Below are 15,897 nucleotides of genomic sequence, written 5' to 3'. Positions count from 1 at the left end.
GCTGTTTTGTCGCCAAAAGGCAGTTTCTGGTGACAAAACTTGCCAGTGTAGACAAGCCCTCAGTATCCGAGTACTGATTGTAGCTCTCAGAGCCTGAGGAGGCCTGCATTGATTAATCTAGGATGAATTTTCATATATGCTTCCCTCTCTCTATGTAGAGAAAGAAAGTCAGATGGAACACTGCCCCAGGATATCTCCAAGACAAAGCAAGCACCAGGTATGCCCATCATTAATGGGCATCAAAGCATCACATGAAGGACAGGTATTAAATCCCAGTGAAACCCTGTAAGCGAGGGGTGGGGGAGCAGGGTCTAGAACAACAGAAATTACATATAAAAACAGATACAAAGAGAAAGCTACACTCAATATTATATACTAGGCTAAGAAAATTTTAAAGTGTGCAAAGTAAGTGGACATTGCAGGAATTCTGTCTTGTCACTACAGTGGTAAGGAACTGAGAGACAGTTGGGTCAACTCTGCCATTTATGCATGTGTGTAATGGGGTACAGGAGGATACCTAGGGCATAGGTGTGTCCAATGGACACTGTTGGCCGAAAGAAATTGACCTCCCAAATCTGTGTGTACAATTACTCCTTCCTCATTATTCTGAGACTTTGTCCAATATTTATAGTCTGGATTGGACTTGGATATTTCTCCTTCATGATTTTTATTTCTTTCTGAAATTGATACATCACTGAGCCCTGGTCTAAATCTTATGGTGGTAGAACTAAAATCCACAGTCCTCAGTGATGTAGCTATTTATACCCACCTAACCCCGGTTAGACAGTGCCATGTGTCGATGGGCGTCGACATAGTGACTGCATCTCTGGGAGGTGGAGTACCTACGCGGATGGGAGAACCCCATGGGTGTGGTAGCTGTGCCACTGTAGCGCTGCAAGTGTAGACAAGCCCTGAGTATGTGAAGCACAAGGTCTTGAAGGAATGGTCAGTGTGACACTGCAGACCAGGCGCCAGCTCATGCCAGAACCCCAAGCCAATTCACTTGTGTATTAGTATACAGTAGAAACTCAAGAGTTACGAACACCAGAGTTATGAACTGATTAGTCAACCACACACCTCATTAGGAACCTGAAGTGCACAATCAGGCAGCAGCAGGGACAAAATAAAATAAATACATAAATACATACATACAAATGTAGTACAGTACTGTTAAACATAAACTAATAAAAAAATAAAGGGAAAGCAGCATTTTTCTTCGTTATAGTAAAGTGTCAAAGCTCTATTAAGTCAATGTTCAGTTGTAAACTTTGGAAAGAACCACCAACGTTTTGTTCAGAGTTACGAACAACCTCCATTCCCGAGGTGTTCATAACTCTGAGGTTCTACTGTAGATCAAAATGATTGTTAAATGTAATTGTTTTCACTTATCTGTATCCTGTTATAATGTAGTAAACATTTATATTGTGGATACCCCTGTAACTAAATAACCCATCAAATAAGAAAAGCCTTGTGGAATGCAAATGAGGAATTTTAAGAGAAAAGAGCTAATTTCAAAGCAAGTGGTCACTGTGCATGTGATGATCAGAGGTCAAAGACTCAAAATGCATTCCTCGCTCTCCGTCATCAAAAGAAAAGCCCACAGAAAAGCCCACAGGTGGTGACACTGTCAGCTTGTTTTCTGTAAGAAGCAGAAGTTAGAGTACCACCTGATCTGGGGTAAGGGACTGGTCTCTCGGGACTGTAAGCAACCCAGAATGATCCAGCAGTTTACATTTGTTACTGGCTTGGTGAAGTCTAATTATAGAACATTAGACCAGCTTAGGGTGTCTGCCCTGTTTTCTGACAGTCAGCCCTGAGGTAGACACTCACAGTTGTCAGCCAACTCCAGACAGCGTTACAGTTAGTATCCATCAAACCTGAGATTACATTTGCCCAGTTTGATTATTCATGACATTTTAAAGGAAAATGGCTGGAATTCTCTGCAGCTATGGAAAAGATGCCAAATATTTGGAAGTATCTGCTCTTCCATCTGTGAGTGGAAGGCAACTCTGCAGGAAATCAAGAACATTTATTTATTTATTTATTTATTTATTTATTTATTGAAAAAAAAATGTCTTCAACAGGAATGACACTGACTGCTGGTAATTTTTCAGCAGCTACTTCCTACCTTAACATTTGAGCTCTTCCCTGCCAAAGCAGGTGCAAAGTAATCATGTGTGCATACAAAAAATGCCACACTGTTTATAGTAGCTAAGTATCAAAATACATATTTCCACATTAAAAACTTTGCCAGCATGCTTCATGACTGGTAGGTCATTTCCCTCAGACTGCAAAACTGAAACAACAGACAATTACCACATTACTGAAAAGAACAGCAGATGGCAGTACAGCAACATTTTTACAGATATCACTATAGTTTAGCAGGCACACAGGTCTGCCTCTCTTGAAGTTCATAGTATACAAAAAATTTTAAGTGTCATTAATGGTTTGTCAAATTACATTAGCCTTAAGTTAATATACTTAGGCTTGTTTGTTGCTAATATACTGGTTTGTTTCTTTGAGGTGGGGGGGGGGGATCCTTGACCAATGAATCTGAAATGACAGATAATGATATTGTATACAAGCAGACATTAAGGGTGAAATCCTGGCCCCATTTAAATCAATGAGACTTGAAATCAATTATTCTACCAGACCCCTGATATTGTGCAAGAGGTAAAACTAAGAAAGGATGAGAATGTACATTCCTTTGCTCTGTAGATCTGACTGGAATGCTAAGAGTACACAAAGAAAAATAGATCAAAGTCAAATGGCAACAACTTCGAGACAAGTATTGCTCTTCACCAGACATTTGGATAAATGCAGTAATTCTCTCACAGGGCACAAAGGGTAAAATTTTCAAAACTGCCTCCTAAGTCACACCTTCAAAAGTGACTTAAGCTTTTAAGTCCCTCTGGAAGAGGCTGCATATCTTTGTGCCTAGACAGTGCATTGTGGATATGATTGGAATACAAACAAACCAACCTAAAAATACATCTACGAGATCCCTAGTATTCACATCCACATTTAATAGCCCAATGACAACTGCTTATTCAACAACTGGCATCTCTAATGGTAATTGTATTTATCTGACAAGTAAAAATCTTCCTTTTAATTGTTCACACAGGACTGAACAACCTCATCTAACTCAAAGTCTAACATCCAGTAACACCCTTGCCCCCATGGCATTTTAAGTCATTAAAAGTTCAAACTGTGTAATTTGCAAGGGCAGGAATTGGGATAAAACACTTCTAAAAGAATCTGGGATTACTCTCCCTTTGAGAATGTATGCCTTTTGTAGACTTCAGTGCATTCCACAAGCAAAAATATTTATCTGACAATCCCAGGTAGGAAGGGCTTAGCAATGCCTGAGTGCAACTAACTTTACCAGACACAGGTGTACCTCTCTCTAACCCCCAATGGAAAATGAATATCATGAATAAGTGATTTATTGATTTTTCTTCTGGCTTTTTAAATCTTAAAAATTAAAGCCATACGATTCACATGTGGAGAGGAAACAAGAAAGAAACCCAATCTATGAAACTCCTTTCATTCATTCTTTGCCCTAGAAAGCATACTATAATTAAGTCATTTCCACAAAACTATACAGTTTAATAGGAAGCTTGTCACAAAGTATGAGTGGAATTTCCCAAAGGGAAAAGGGTTGGGTTCTTCAAATACGAGGCATGTACCAGATATTTGAAAAATGATTAGTAAATGAGGGGAAACCAACCTGTGACAACAGAAGTCATTATAAGTTCTAACAGTGTTTCCATTATAAAACCTCACTTTCAGGTAGCAAGCAGCAAAATTGTGGGGGGCCGAGTCAGAGAGAGCCAGTCTTTCCCCTCCTTACCACAGGAGCCCCTCCTGCTCTTCCTCCTTCTTCCTAATAAGACCTTTCAGCCTCCATAGCTTAGCTGTCTCCTCCAATCACCTACAAAAGTGCCTCCTTACCCTCCAAGGCCGTGTCTACACTACAAAATGTTACCAGGATAGAACATGGTTGTGAAGACTTAAGTTAGCTGACCACTACGTTATATGCAGCATTGCGTTAGCTAACTTAAGTCTTCACAACCATGTTCTATCCTGGTAACATTTTGTAGTGTAGACAGGGCCCAAAGTGTGTGTCTACACAGGGATAAAAAGCCCACAGCTGGCCCTAGGGGTTGCCAACTTTATAATTGCACAAAACCGAACACCCTGCCCTGACCCTTCTCTAAGGCCCCCCTCCTTCCGTCGCTTGCTCTCCCCCACCTTACTCACTTTAACTGGGCTGGGGCAGGGGGTTAGGGTGCGGGAGGGGGGTGAGGGTTCTGGCTGGGGGTTCTGGGCTCGGGCCGGGGACAAAGAGTTTGGAGTGTAAGAGGGGACTCCGGGCTGGGACCGAGGGGTTCAGGGTACAGGAGAGGGGGCTCGGGGTGGGGCCAAGGTGTTTGGAGTGTGGGAGGGGGTGAGGGCTCTGGCTGGGGGTGCAGGGTTTGGGGTGCAGGAAGGGGCTCCAGGCTGGGGCTAAGGGGTCTGGAGTGGGCTCAGGGCTGGGTCAGGGGGTTGGGGTGCGGGAGGCGGTGCAGGCTCTGGGTGGGAGATAGGGTGCGGCAGGGCGGTTCAGACCTAGGGCAGAGGGTTGGGGTGCGGGTTCTGGATGAACGGCGCTTACCTCAGGTGGCTCCCGGTCACTGGTGAAGTGGGGGTAAGGCAGGCTCCCCGACTGCCCTGGTTCCACCCTGCTCCCGGAGGCGGCCAGCATGTCCAGCACCAAGGCGGAGGCACAGCCAGGCGGCTCTGTGTGGTGTGTGCTGCCCACACCTGCAGGCACCGCTCCTGCAGCTCCCATTGGCCGCTGTTTCCAGCCAATGGGAGCTGCAGAGCTGGCGCTTGGGGTGGGGACAGCACAGGGAGCTTCCCTAATTGCCACTGTGCCTAGGGGCCGCAGGGACATGCCCACCACTTCCAGGAAGCTGCGCAGAGTCAGGGCAGGCAGGGAACCTGTCTCAGCCCCGCTGCGCCGCCAACCAGACTTTTAACGGCCCAGCCAGCAGTGCTGACTGGAGCTGCCAGGGTCCCTTTTCGACCAGGTGTTCTGGTCAAAAACCAGACCTCTGGCAAACCTAGCTGGCCCTTAGTCAACTGACTAATAAATTCATGGAGCTCAGGTTGTGGGGAGAAGGCGGGGAAATTTGCTCGGTAGATGTATACTGCCTTGGGACCCTCCAAGGCTGGAGCCTGAGCTAGCCTGAGACCAAACACCTATACAGCAGCTTTTAGCCTAGAAGCCTGATTCCTGTACGCCTAACTCAGCTGACCTGGGCCAGCCACGGCTGTGCTATGGGTCTTTTATTCCTGTGTAGATGTACCCAAAGAGGTCAGACAGCCTCATGCTCTCTTCATTAACCTTCTCGATCTGCAATGCTTGAAGCAACATGCTTGTTCTTTCTCAGACTGAAACCCTGCCTCTCCTTCATGATTTGCAGATCGAAGGATGAATCAGTAAAGGACTGAGGGCAGGTTGGGAATGCACATTGGTACTGGAGGTGCTAGAGGCAGGAAGGGCAGCAGGAACAGAGATAATAAGTACAGTGATGACTCATTCTAGGCAAAAATCTTGACCTAGACCAACCTCCTAAGCAGCTAGAAATTGTCCCTCAGGGCACAAGGCCTCCTAATGGCTCTCCTTAACCCTTGCTAACTGTTGAATCCCTAAGAATTAACCATTGTCTCAAAGGGTTAAATTGGTTCTTTAGTTTTGAAAAACTAGAGGTGTAGAAAATATATACAAGTTTACCAGTTTGGGTTCCTTTTTAGTATTCTTAAAACCCAAATAGACCCCCGGGAAGGTGGTGGTGGGGGCGAATTTGCTCGTGCCCCGCCCCCCCAGCCCTGCCCCAACTCTACCCCTTCCCCGCCCCCATTCCAACCCCCTTCCCTAAAGTACCTGCCTCAACTCCACCCCCTCCCTGCCCCATTGACCCCTTCCCCAAATCCCCGCCCTGGCCCCGCCTCCTCCCCCGAGCGCACGCGTTCCTCCTCCTCCCCCCTCCCTCCCTGCCATGTGAAACAGCTGTTTTGCGGCGTAAGTGCTGGGAGCCAGGGAGAAAAAGCGGGCACTCTCTTTCTTGAATGATCAACTCTTCTTTGGGGAAAAATAATAATGGCAAAATCCTGGATGCTTTTAGATATTTAAAAATTCCTCCCGGACTCTGATTTAAGAACCAAAAAGCCGGACATGTCCGGGAAAATACGGAAGTATGGTGGAGCCAGGGAGAAAAAGCGGGCACTCTCTTTCTTGAATGATCAACTCTTCTTTGGGGAAAAATAATAATGGCAAAATCCTGGACGCTTTTAGATATTTAAAAATTCCTCCCGGACTCTGATTTAAGAACCAAAAAGCCGGACATGTCCGGGAAAATACGGACATATGGTAACCCCAGTTTAATTTCAATCAGTTTAACAAGAAACTGGACCAGAATGTGAACTAATCAGTTGCTTTTTCTGTTTTAAAGATCAAGAGCTGAGTCTGACAGATGCAGGACTGCTGTTCCGAAAGGCATTGCTTTATATCGGGGGTGGCCAACCTGTGGCTCCGGAGCCACATGTGGCTCTTCAGAAGTTAATATGCGGCTGCTTGTATAGGCACCGACTCCAGGGCTGGAGCTACAGGTGCCAATTTTCCAATGTGCTGGGGGCTGCTCACTGCTCAACCTCTGGCTCTGCCACAGGCCCTGCCCCCACTCCACCCCTTCCCACCCCCTCCCCTGAGTCTGCCATGCCCTCGCTCCTCCCCTCCCTCCCCAGCCTCCTACATGCCTTTGATCCAGCTGATCCTTTGATCCAGAAGTGTGGGGAGGGAGAGGGAGGTGCTGATAGGCGGGGCTGCTGGTGGGCAGGAGCTGGGGGGGGGGGCGCTGCTGCGGGGTTGCTGACATATTACTGTGGCTCTTTGGCAATGTACATTGGTAAATTCTGGCGCCTTCTCAGGCTCAGGTTGGCCACCCCTGCTTTATATGCATGGCAATCACTTACAAAGTGTTTTTACGTCTCATCTTTTAGTATTATCGTTCATACCATGCTAAGACAAAGAATCCATTAATTAGTTAACGTCTGTAAAATGCTTTGAAGATAAAAACAGAGCTGAATACTTATTATGAAAGCTACAGACATTCAGAAATATTAATTCTTACTATATATAGTTTGTGGGCTGTGTAGTAAGCTTTTTAAAAGTGCTAAAGTAATTTTATAATAGAGCTTTCAAGGCCATTTGGATTACATACCTACCCCTCATTTCAATACTTCATTAAATAAAAGTTAGAAGGAAATGATGAGTACAAAAAGTGTATGTTCAAATAACTTGATTTTTTTTTTAAAAAAAAAATCTTTAGGATGAGGGCTGAAACTGTCTTTACCTCAAACACCCCACAGGCCACACATGTACAATGTGCTGCTGGAGTGACAAGAACATGGGTAATCTCACACAATGGATCAACTCAGTACTTTCCCAGAATGGTTCCGCTCGCAAGTGTTTTTAATTGAATGGTATAGTCTGTAGTCTAATAAAACTGCAAGGGCACTGTAGTATTTTATGTGGGCTTTAAGGACAAGAATGCTTGATTTTACAAACATTTATGGTAGCTAGGAGTCCGGAGGATAAGAATTTATTTTCAGTTATATTTTGCTGCTAAAGTATTGATACAATATTAAGATTTTCATATATATTTCAGTCATTTCCTATCTCATTAAAATCCAATGAACAACATAGAGAATTAATAACCTTTTTTGCATTTATCTTCTATTAAGTTGGCAGATACTGTTGGCAGCTTTTCTTAACTCCTCCTACCATCTCCCTTCCCTTTAGGAGTGAGAATGTATTCCATTTATAGTATTTGGAAGAGAGATAAAAAAATCTCAGCTGCAACAGTTAAATCTGCTGCATTTCATGTTCTCGCAGTCAACCATGTCAACATCTGGAGCTGGTTGAGTTTTCTCCCTCTAGATTTGTAGCACAGCCCTGGATTTTTTCCATAAATTCCCTACATTCTAAATCCATCAGATATATGTCATACACACCCAACACCCCTGTTCCAAACTTCACTAGTCATTGAAAGACTCCAAACAGGGGGTTTTGGTCTTAAGTTTATTAAATGTTTAAATATTAAGGGCCAAATTCTGCTCTTGGACATATATTGTGATTACTGGGGTTACTTGAGTATAAATGAAAGTCTCTGGCTTAAACCCAAGGCATAAAAGATATTAACAGTATTTTGCCTCCATTGTGTCTAGAGTTGCAACACATTTGACATGTAAAAAGCACCCACTGTTCTGATACTCACACAACAGCCAGACACAACAGGGCAATTTTAAGAATGAATCTGGATGGACAGATTTCCTTGCTTCTGATAGTTTAATTCACGCCTTTTATTATTTACGTGTATTTGTTGGACTTGTTTGGCTTTTATTATTAATAGAAGCATGAAAAGAAAATTATGAAAGGAGTCCAAAGTTTATAAGAGTTGGTAAAAGCAATAACTCTTGATGGTCTATCGTGTCAAAAATATTCTTTAAAAAGAGGTTTACCTTGCAAATATTTATTTATGATAGATAGCTATTTGGAGATATTAGTCAATTTGACTTCTTCTAGCAAGCAAAAGATAAGCTGTGGATTTCAATTTTCATTATGGAAAATTAGAATTAGACATTATTTTATAACACCAGGTGTGAGAGTTGTTGGTTTTTTTGGACCTCAGATTTGAGGGCATAGCGCTTTTAATAATAAATCAGATGGTCAGTTAGCCTCACTGATAAAATAACTTAAAGGAAACATTTTAGACATGACTTTTTCAAGAGTTATATTAAATTTTAAACTGAAGAGCTTAATGTACTGCAGTCTGGAGCACTGCCAGATTCTTGACAAAAAGAAAAAGAGTACTTGTGGCACCTTAGATACTAACCATTTTATTTGAGCATAAGCTTTCATTGCATCCCATGAAGTGAGCTAGATGAAGTGAGCTGTAGCTCACGAAAGCTTATGCTCAAATAAATTGGTTAGTCTCTAAGGTGCCACAAGTACTCCTTTTCTTTTTGCTAACAGGGCTGTTACTCTGATTCTTGACAAGGTATTTTGCAAGTCTTTTCTCTCCTTCATGACTTTCTAATGGCTATATTTACATCTACACCTCAAATTACAAATACCTCCTTTTAAAGTCTATACTACATCCTTCACCATTTTACCATTCTATACACTCACCTATTTTTGAGCACAGATTTACTGTGCCTAATTGTGGGGAGGGGTTTCTTTGTAGATAGCAGTAATTAGCATTTAAAGGAGATTTACACACTGGATTTCACAATGAATACTTGTAATCCATGACCTTTCCAGTGATTTATTTCAGAGATTTAAATATAAATTCACAGTTGACTCCACCTTGGATGCTCCTAGTAGTGTTTAGCAAATTGGTAGTCAAGCAGTTGAAGTTGTAATCCCACACTTTTTTATTTATATAAAGGAAATAAAGGTGGGGAGGGTCATAAGTCAATTACCATTTTTCATGCATTTTGTTTTTTTGTGGAAATAGCACAAGCATGCTCCTGATGAAGGTAATTAAATTTATATTAACTTATATGTAACTAACTTAAAAGAGAGCACAAGCATTACTAACGTTATGGTATTGCCTTCCATCATAAACACCTTATTTTCAGACATTTATGATATAGCTGTAAAAGTTTTCTCCAGATTGAGGTCTGACTTATGAAATTCCTGCCATGGGGTACTGTACTTTTGATTTAAAAATGTTAAATTGGTAAACATATTTGTATTTTTATCTAAATATTTCTAAAACGTATTTAAGTTGTTCTGATGCTCTTTAAGTACAGTAAGTAACTGAAAAATTGTTAGTGAACTTAGAGAGTCTTTGCTAAATGAATTTCTTACAACCATTCTGCTTTCAAGTCAGCCCAGCTACTATGCATGTTAACCAAACCAACATGCTACAAATAATTATGACATCTGGGTTTTAAGCTTGGCTACTCTCGTCATGTTCAGAGGTTTTTTTGTTTTGTTTTTAAAACATTCTTAGTTTCCCCAGTATGACATATAGTTGTAACACTACTACTCGGATATTTGAAAAAACAAACAAACCTGATGCATTGGGGACAAACAAGAGTTAAAGTTATATATCATAGTATTTACTTAGAGTGTTGTTATAAATGTAAATCAGGATGTTTCTGAAATGTAACCATGAATAATGCCAATTCACAATGAGAACCAGATTGAAAGTTCTCCTACTCAGGACATCTTAATGAAGGATAAATTTTAGCATTACTTGCAAACTGCACAAGAGATTCACATGGGTCTACATTAATTTACACAAATGTTAGCTCATATTCCTGCTTATAAAAAAAAAAAAGTGTAGACCTCTACATTCAGATGGTAACTGGGCCTATGAGCAAGTTCAAATGCTTGCAAAATGTAGTTCAAATGCAATCATTCTACAATTTACCCAAGTCAGTTTGGTAGTTCATTATCTTTTTCTTTCTTTCATCATTCTTGTGACCCTATAAAAAGGTTTCCTCAAAAATAAATACATAAATTAGCCTTTAATTACTAGCAATAAAAGAAAAGAGCCCTTGAGGATAGACTCAGCATGCAATAAGCTCATTAAGCATCTAGTTTAACGAAAACCCCATTGTAAACAACAACGTCAAGTAAAGGTTGGGCCACAGAACCCCCCTTCTTTCCTCCAACCCCCCCCCCCCCCCCCAGCTGTTACAGACCACATACCATCCTCCCCCAGGCTCAAATTCTCCCACAGCTAGACTTTTGGAGGTTTTATCCTCAGTAGAAATGCTGTACCATTGATAAAAATTCAAACATGAAAAGCCAGGACTCAGGTATTTGTCAGGTCCATTTACTAGCTCAAGTAAATGCCATGAAGGTGAATGAATAATTGTTCCAACAGTTAAAATAGGAAAAATGAAACTGAACAGATTACTAAAGAAATGTTTATCATCAACTGAAGGTAAAATCCATAGAGACAGCAAACAAGTAAGTCTACAGGAAGTAATAAGATTTTGTTTTGATCATACTCTGGCTAAACTTCTCATCACTTTAATTTTCACAGGAAGATGGGACTATCTGCACAAACAACTCTGTGAAGAGGTGTTTTCAAAATCCCCAGAGTTTTTAAACTGTTGTACCTTTCATTAAAGCCAAAACAATTTGTAGTATTTTCCTGACACACCCACAAAAATGTTGATCTCATAGTTTAAAATATAAATTGTTTAAGGGATAGGGAGTAACAGTTCCATTCTTCACACTATTTTTAGTCAAACACTTCATTTTCAATAGCTATTACTGTCACAAAGACAAACAACTGAACAAGGAATGTACTTTTTTAATTAACAAAGTGAAATGCATGGTGATCATTCCATCTCCAGAAGTTAAAAAAGAAAAGAAATTATGGAGTTTTTAAAAGAGTTTATTTTTTAAAAGTCTTTATACTGCACTTAACTGTATGAATGTGGAACAAATACTAGACTCCATAAAACATATAAAATCTAAACATCCAAGTTTTCTGGAAAACAAATGCCTGAGGGAACACATCAAACGCAACAGACTTTTTCAAAACTGTGTAATCTACATGATGTATGGGAAAACAGCTGATATAACAAAACTGGTCATTCATAATAAAATTCAATGTAAAACAAAGTTTTAACAAGTTCATTAAATCCTCAAGAGTTCAAGGTTGCAAGAAGTACATTAGAATGCCTTCTAAGAAATCCTTAATGTTATTATGAAGTACTAATCTACATACACACGGAAAACCTCTAGTGATTGAACTCAAATTTATAGTTTTCACAGTAGCAGCCGTGTTAGTCCGTATTCGCAAAAAGAAAAGGAGTACTTGTGGCACCTTAGAGACTAACAAATTTATTTGAGCATAAGCTTTCGTGAGCTACAGCATCCGATGAAGTACTCATACAGACTAACACGATGAAGTACTCATACAGACTAACACGGCTGCTACTCTGAAACCTGTCATTATGCAAGGCACTGAATTTAGCCGTATGGAGTGGAAATCTATCAACTTCATGAAAAAACTTGCACAGGAATGCATTTGATGAAGTGAGCGGTAGCTCACGAAAGCTTATGCTCAAATAAATTTGTTAGTCTTTAAGGTGCCACACGTACTTCTTTTCTTTTTGTAAATTTATAGTGAAATTAATGTATGTTTCTTTTTTGTAAGCTACTCTCAAACACCAATTTTTATTTTACTTTTTTAAATTAAACACTATCAAGCAACAAAAATGCATTAATGTTTTTGTAGGGTCTAAATTATATCCCCTTCCATACGTCTGTTTCAATTCCATTTAACTAATTTGAGTCTGAAGGATAATAATTTTGTATTACATTATCTCTTGATTCATATTTATCAAGAGAATTAAGGTAGTCATGGCTAGTTTTTCTTTCGCACTTACTTATCCCTTAATTCAGCAGCTAGTTTATTCTCTGCTACTCCAGCATAATAAAAAGTCATTATTTCTCTGAAACCCAGGAGCTTATTAATTGTTCTTGTATTACAAATTCTATATCACATGTCCTATTAAAAGTGACAAGAAATTCCAACATACATACTCTAAATTTGGCAATGCTTCTTATTCGGATCAAATGTTTAAGCCAACTTCTTTCAAGTGAGTCCCCCTTCTGCACCCCTCCCCCCCCCCGGAAAGTTTGAAGAAATAAAACAATGTTTGTGAAAGTTAAAGGAGCACTCCTGTGTTCACAGGACACTCTCTGCCACATCCTAGTCTCTGAGTCATCCCTGTAGGCAGTAAAACAAATCTGCAGCATAAAATGACCTGGATGCCACAAACATAAAGAAAGCCAATCACCAATATAGTCAACACGTACAGTTTAGCAACACCACTTCTTCCTACCTGTAATCGTTATGGTCCCCAGCATTTTTAAAACAACCCTGATGACAATAAGTTTTCTCCTCAGAGTATGATGCTCCCTTATTTCTGTCCTGTGAAGCGTCAGTATAATAATCAAGAGTGACCCAGCAAAACAGCCTCTTGTGCTAACAAGAGCGCACTGAATCCTTCCTCCCCTGCCTGTGAGGAAAGCAAACTGAAGAGGCGTTGTTGCAGCAGTCCCTCTTACTTGACAGACAGCCCTTTGTGGTCCTTTCGGTTCTCAGCTGCTCGCTTTAGGACTAGAAGCAACTGACTCGGGTGGGCAGACCATGTGGTTCATTTTAAGGAAAACCCCTCCCCTTGCCCACTCCAGTTCTTGTTGTTGGCAAGCAGCCCGGCCCCTCATGTGGAGACCTGGGAATTGTTTAAATAAAGGCTGCTGAGATACACCTTAACTATTTTGTTTCCATATTTTACTACTTTTAAATCTTTATGTCTTTTTAAATCTTTTAAAAAAAAAGTGTGAGGGAATTCCAGAAGTCTGCTACACATTGTGTTTCCTCTAGTCCTCTCTCTCCAGCCCAAATATCAAGGCAGCAGTTAAAATGTGGACACTATTTTGAATTGGGTTATTTAAGAATGACTTCTCAATTTAAAGAAAAATGGTGCAAAGGGAAAAAATAACCCCAAAACACTTCCTTCACTTTCAGGCTGGTTTCCTCACTACAACCTGCCTGCCTAGGTATCTGGGAAAAAGACTGCTAGACAGGACATATCTACTACAGATTTGCTATAAAGTCTGTTACCCATTTTCTTAGCAGAAGAAATATATTTTAAAAAACCTTTCTCAAGTATCTTGAACACAAAAACAGTCAGACCCCTGATCTCTCCCCCTGTCCACCCAAGTCCTCTTTAAAAGCCAAGTGTATCTTACTGTTAAGTATATTAGAAAAATAGTTTTGTATAGCTAGTATCTATGAAGCTGTTTTCTCCCCTCCTGTGTGGTTAAAAGGCACAGAGGAGACTTTTTACTTGGAAATCTCTACCCCAAATTGTCCTGTCAAGCAGGGTAGACGGGCGTTGCCCTTACTCCCCTTCCCACCTGCAGAAATCTTTGCACCCCCAAACCTGATGATTTTCCTGGGATCTATATGGCTCCTGGTGATCCATGAGAAGCCAGGGTCATCCATGCAGAGGCCTTCTGTCGCCACGGTAGCTCTAACCTCCAGCACCAAACACCCTCTACCCTTAACTGCACCCTACCCTCTATGTCCTCCCTTCCAGAAACTCTCAGCTGGCCATGGAAAACCCTGAAGATACATGGGGCAATAAGAAAAATTAATACAGCCTGGAGCCCAAACCTCTCAAGATGCCATGACCTAAATGTAAACTCCATGTGCAAAAAAGGTCCAAAAATAAAGGACAGGAAAAAATAATCCAGCAGGAACCTTGTAACACCCGTGGGATTCATTCATTTACTCGAAAGAACTTTCCTGCCTATAACCTCAGTTTCATGGTTCTTTATTTCTCATTTTAAATAATTTGCAACAATAAAAGCAAGGGGACATCAAATTTGTGTGGAATGTAGGGAACTTTAAAGAAAATGAGTGATGTTCCTCACATTGAGGGACATTTGAAAGTATTGTTAGGGCCCTGCCTCCACCCCTTCTGTTTACATATGCCTCAGGTCACATAGAGAACCCTCCTCCACCCCTTCTGTTTACATATGCCTCAGGTCACACAGAGAACACTCTACATAGTCGAGAGAGGGCAGGCATGCTATGCTGATGATCAACATTTCAGAAATGTAGTTTTTTACTTGCAAAACTGGCTTCCCAATAGCTGGCTATGCAGCTGTTTTTAAGATGGTGCCATTAGTAGCAATAGTTTTCACTTTGTGTAGGGTTTTTTTATTTCCTCTCAGTACCTTTCATAACCCCACTCCTCTTCCTCCCTTCCAAAGAGCAATTCTCTGGACATTTTTGGATTATGTTTGTTTCCCCTGTAATACAAATTTTATTACCAAGTAGGCCCAATCCTATTTCTGTTGACTTCAGTAAGAGCCTAATTAGGTCCAAATAATGGAACACCACTAGCACAAGCAGAAGAGTAGAAATTATAAGGGAATTTGTAGGATTTATAAGTCAAACTGCTCAAATACAATTTTCATGCTGCCAGTTTCCAGCAAGGAAAAGGCTGACCAATTTGGTCTCCTATAGCTATTTTGGTTCTGAGAGGAAGTTCCAGTCTGTTGTTCATCATGCATTCTAGTGTCATAAATTTCATATCTTTTAAATGCCTGGTTTTCAGAGTTTCTGTGCATCCACAACTCCAAATGAAATAAATGCAAGTTGCTAGTGCTTAGTATCTACAAAAAAACCCAGGCCTTTAGAAATGTTTTGCTTCTAGAACCATGAGCTCCAGTGCCTAAACAGTTATATGATCTCTGATTTCATTACATCTTACTTCAGTTTTAATTTTTATGACATACCTTAAACTTTAAGGTAATTTTTCCCTCCATCATGTGAGGTGTAGAGATTACCCAACCTCAGGATGAACCTATCCATTTAAAGTAAACTCTAACAAAAAATACACAGTTCTTACCATCTATGGAAGATAGTTATAAAATGAAAGAGCCAAATACAATATAGATCCATGTGAAATGGACAGTTGCTGTATGTGGGAGCAAAATATTAATCTCCCCAAATACTTAGTGCTTCATCATGGAGCTAGGCAAACTCACACAACTTTGCATTCTTTACAATCCATTTAATAATTAAAGGAATGCAAGGCAGTTGATGGGATTTGCTGATAATTATTCTTTTATAAAGGAGGAAGAGGTAGAGTAAAGAGGATAGAACATGTACTAGTAGTCAGACAATGGAAAAAAACATAGTTGTAAAGTAGCCCTTATGAAAATGGTTAAAAGCTTGTTTAATTTGTTTTTATGTTTGTAAAGCCATGGGAAACAGAACATGGCTGACTGTCAAA

At 40.6% G+C, this 15,897-nt stretch overlaps 1 protein-coding gene across 3 annotated transcripts in view; it reads right to left on the bottom strand.

Moving 5' to 3' along the window:
* The window catches only part of AKAP12 (A-kinase anchoring protein 12), a 120,570-nt gene that overhangs the window by 24,108 nt on the left and 80,565 nt on the right, over positions 1 to 15,897 (bottom strand). Inside the window, exon 1 of one of the 3 annotated variants that reach the window (XM_037894989.2) lies at positions 12,928 to 13,218. The exons of the other annotated variants lie outside the window; for them this stretch is intronic. Within the exon in view, the coding sequence (XP_037750917.1) occupies positions 12,928 to 12,952 (25 nt within the window). The 5' untranslated portion in view covers positions 12,953 to 13,218. Of the gene's footprint in view, positions 1 to 12,927; positions 13,219 to 15,897 lie in introns of those variants that run through there. 3 annotated transcript variants of the gene reach the window in all.

The sequence above is a fragment of the Chelonia mydas genome, chromosome 3 (genome assembly GCF_015237465.2).
Source record: "Chelonia mydas isolate rCheMyd1 chromosome 3, rCheMyd1.pri.v2, whole genome shotgun sequence".
Taxonomy (NCBI): Eukaryota; Metazoa; Chordata; order Testudines; family Cheloniidae; genus Chelonia; species Chelonia mydas.
The sequence above is the reverse complement of the archived record's forward strand: the minus strand, read 5'-3'. Positions and strand labels throughout refer to the sequence as shown.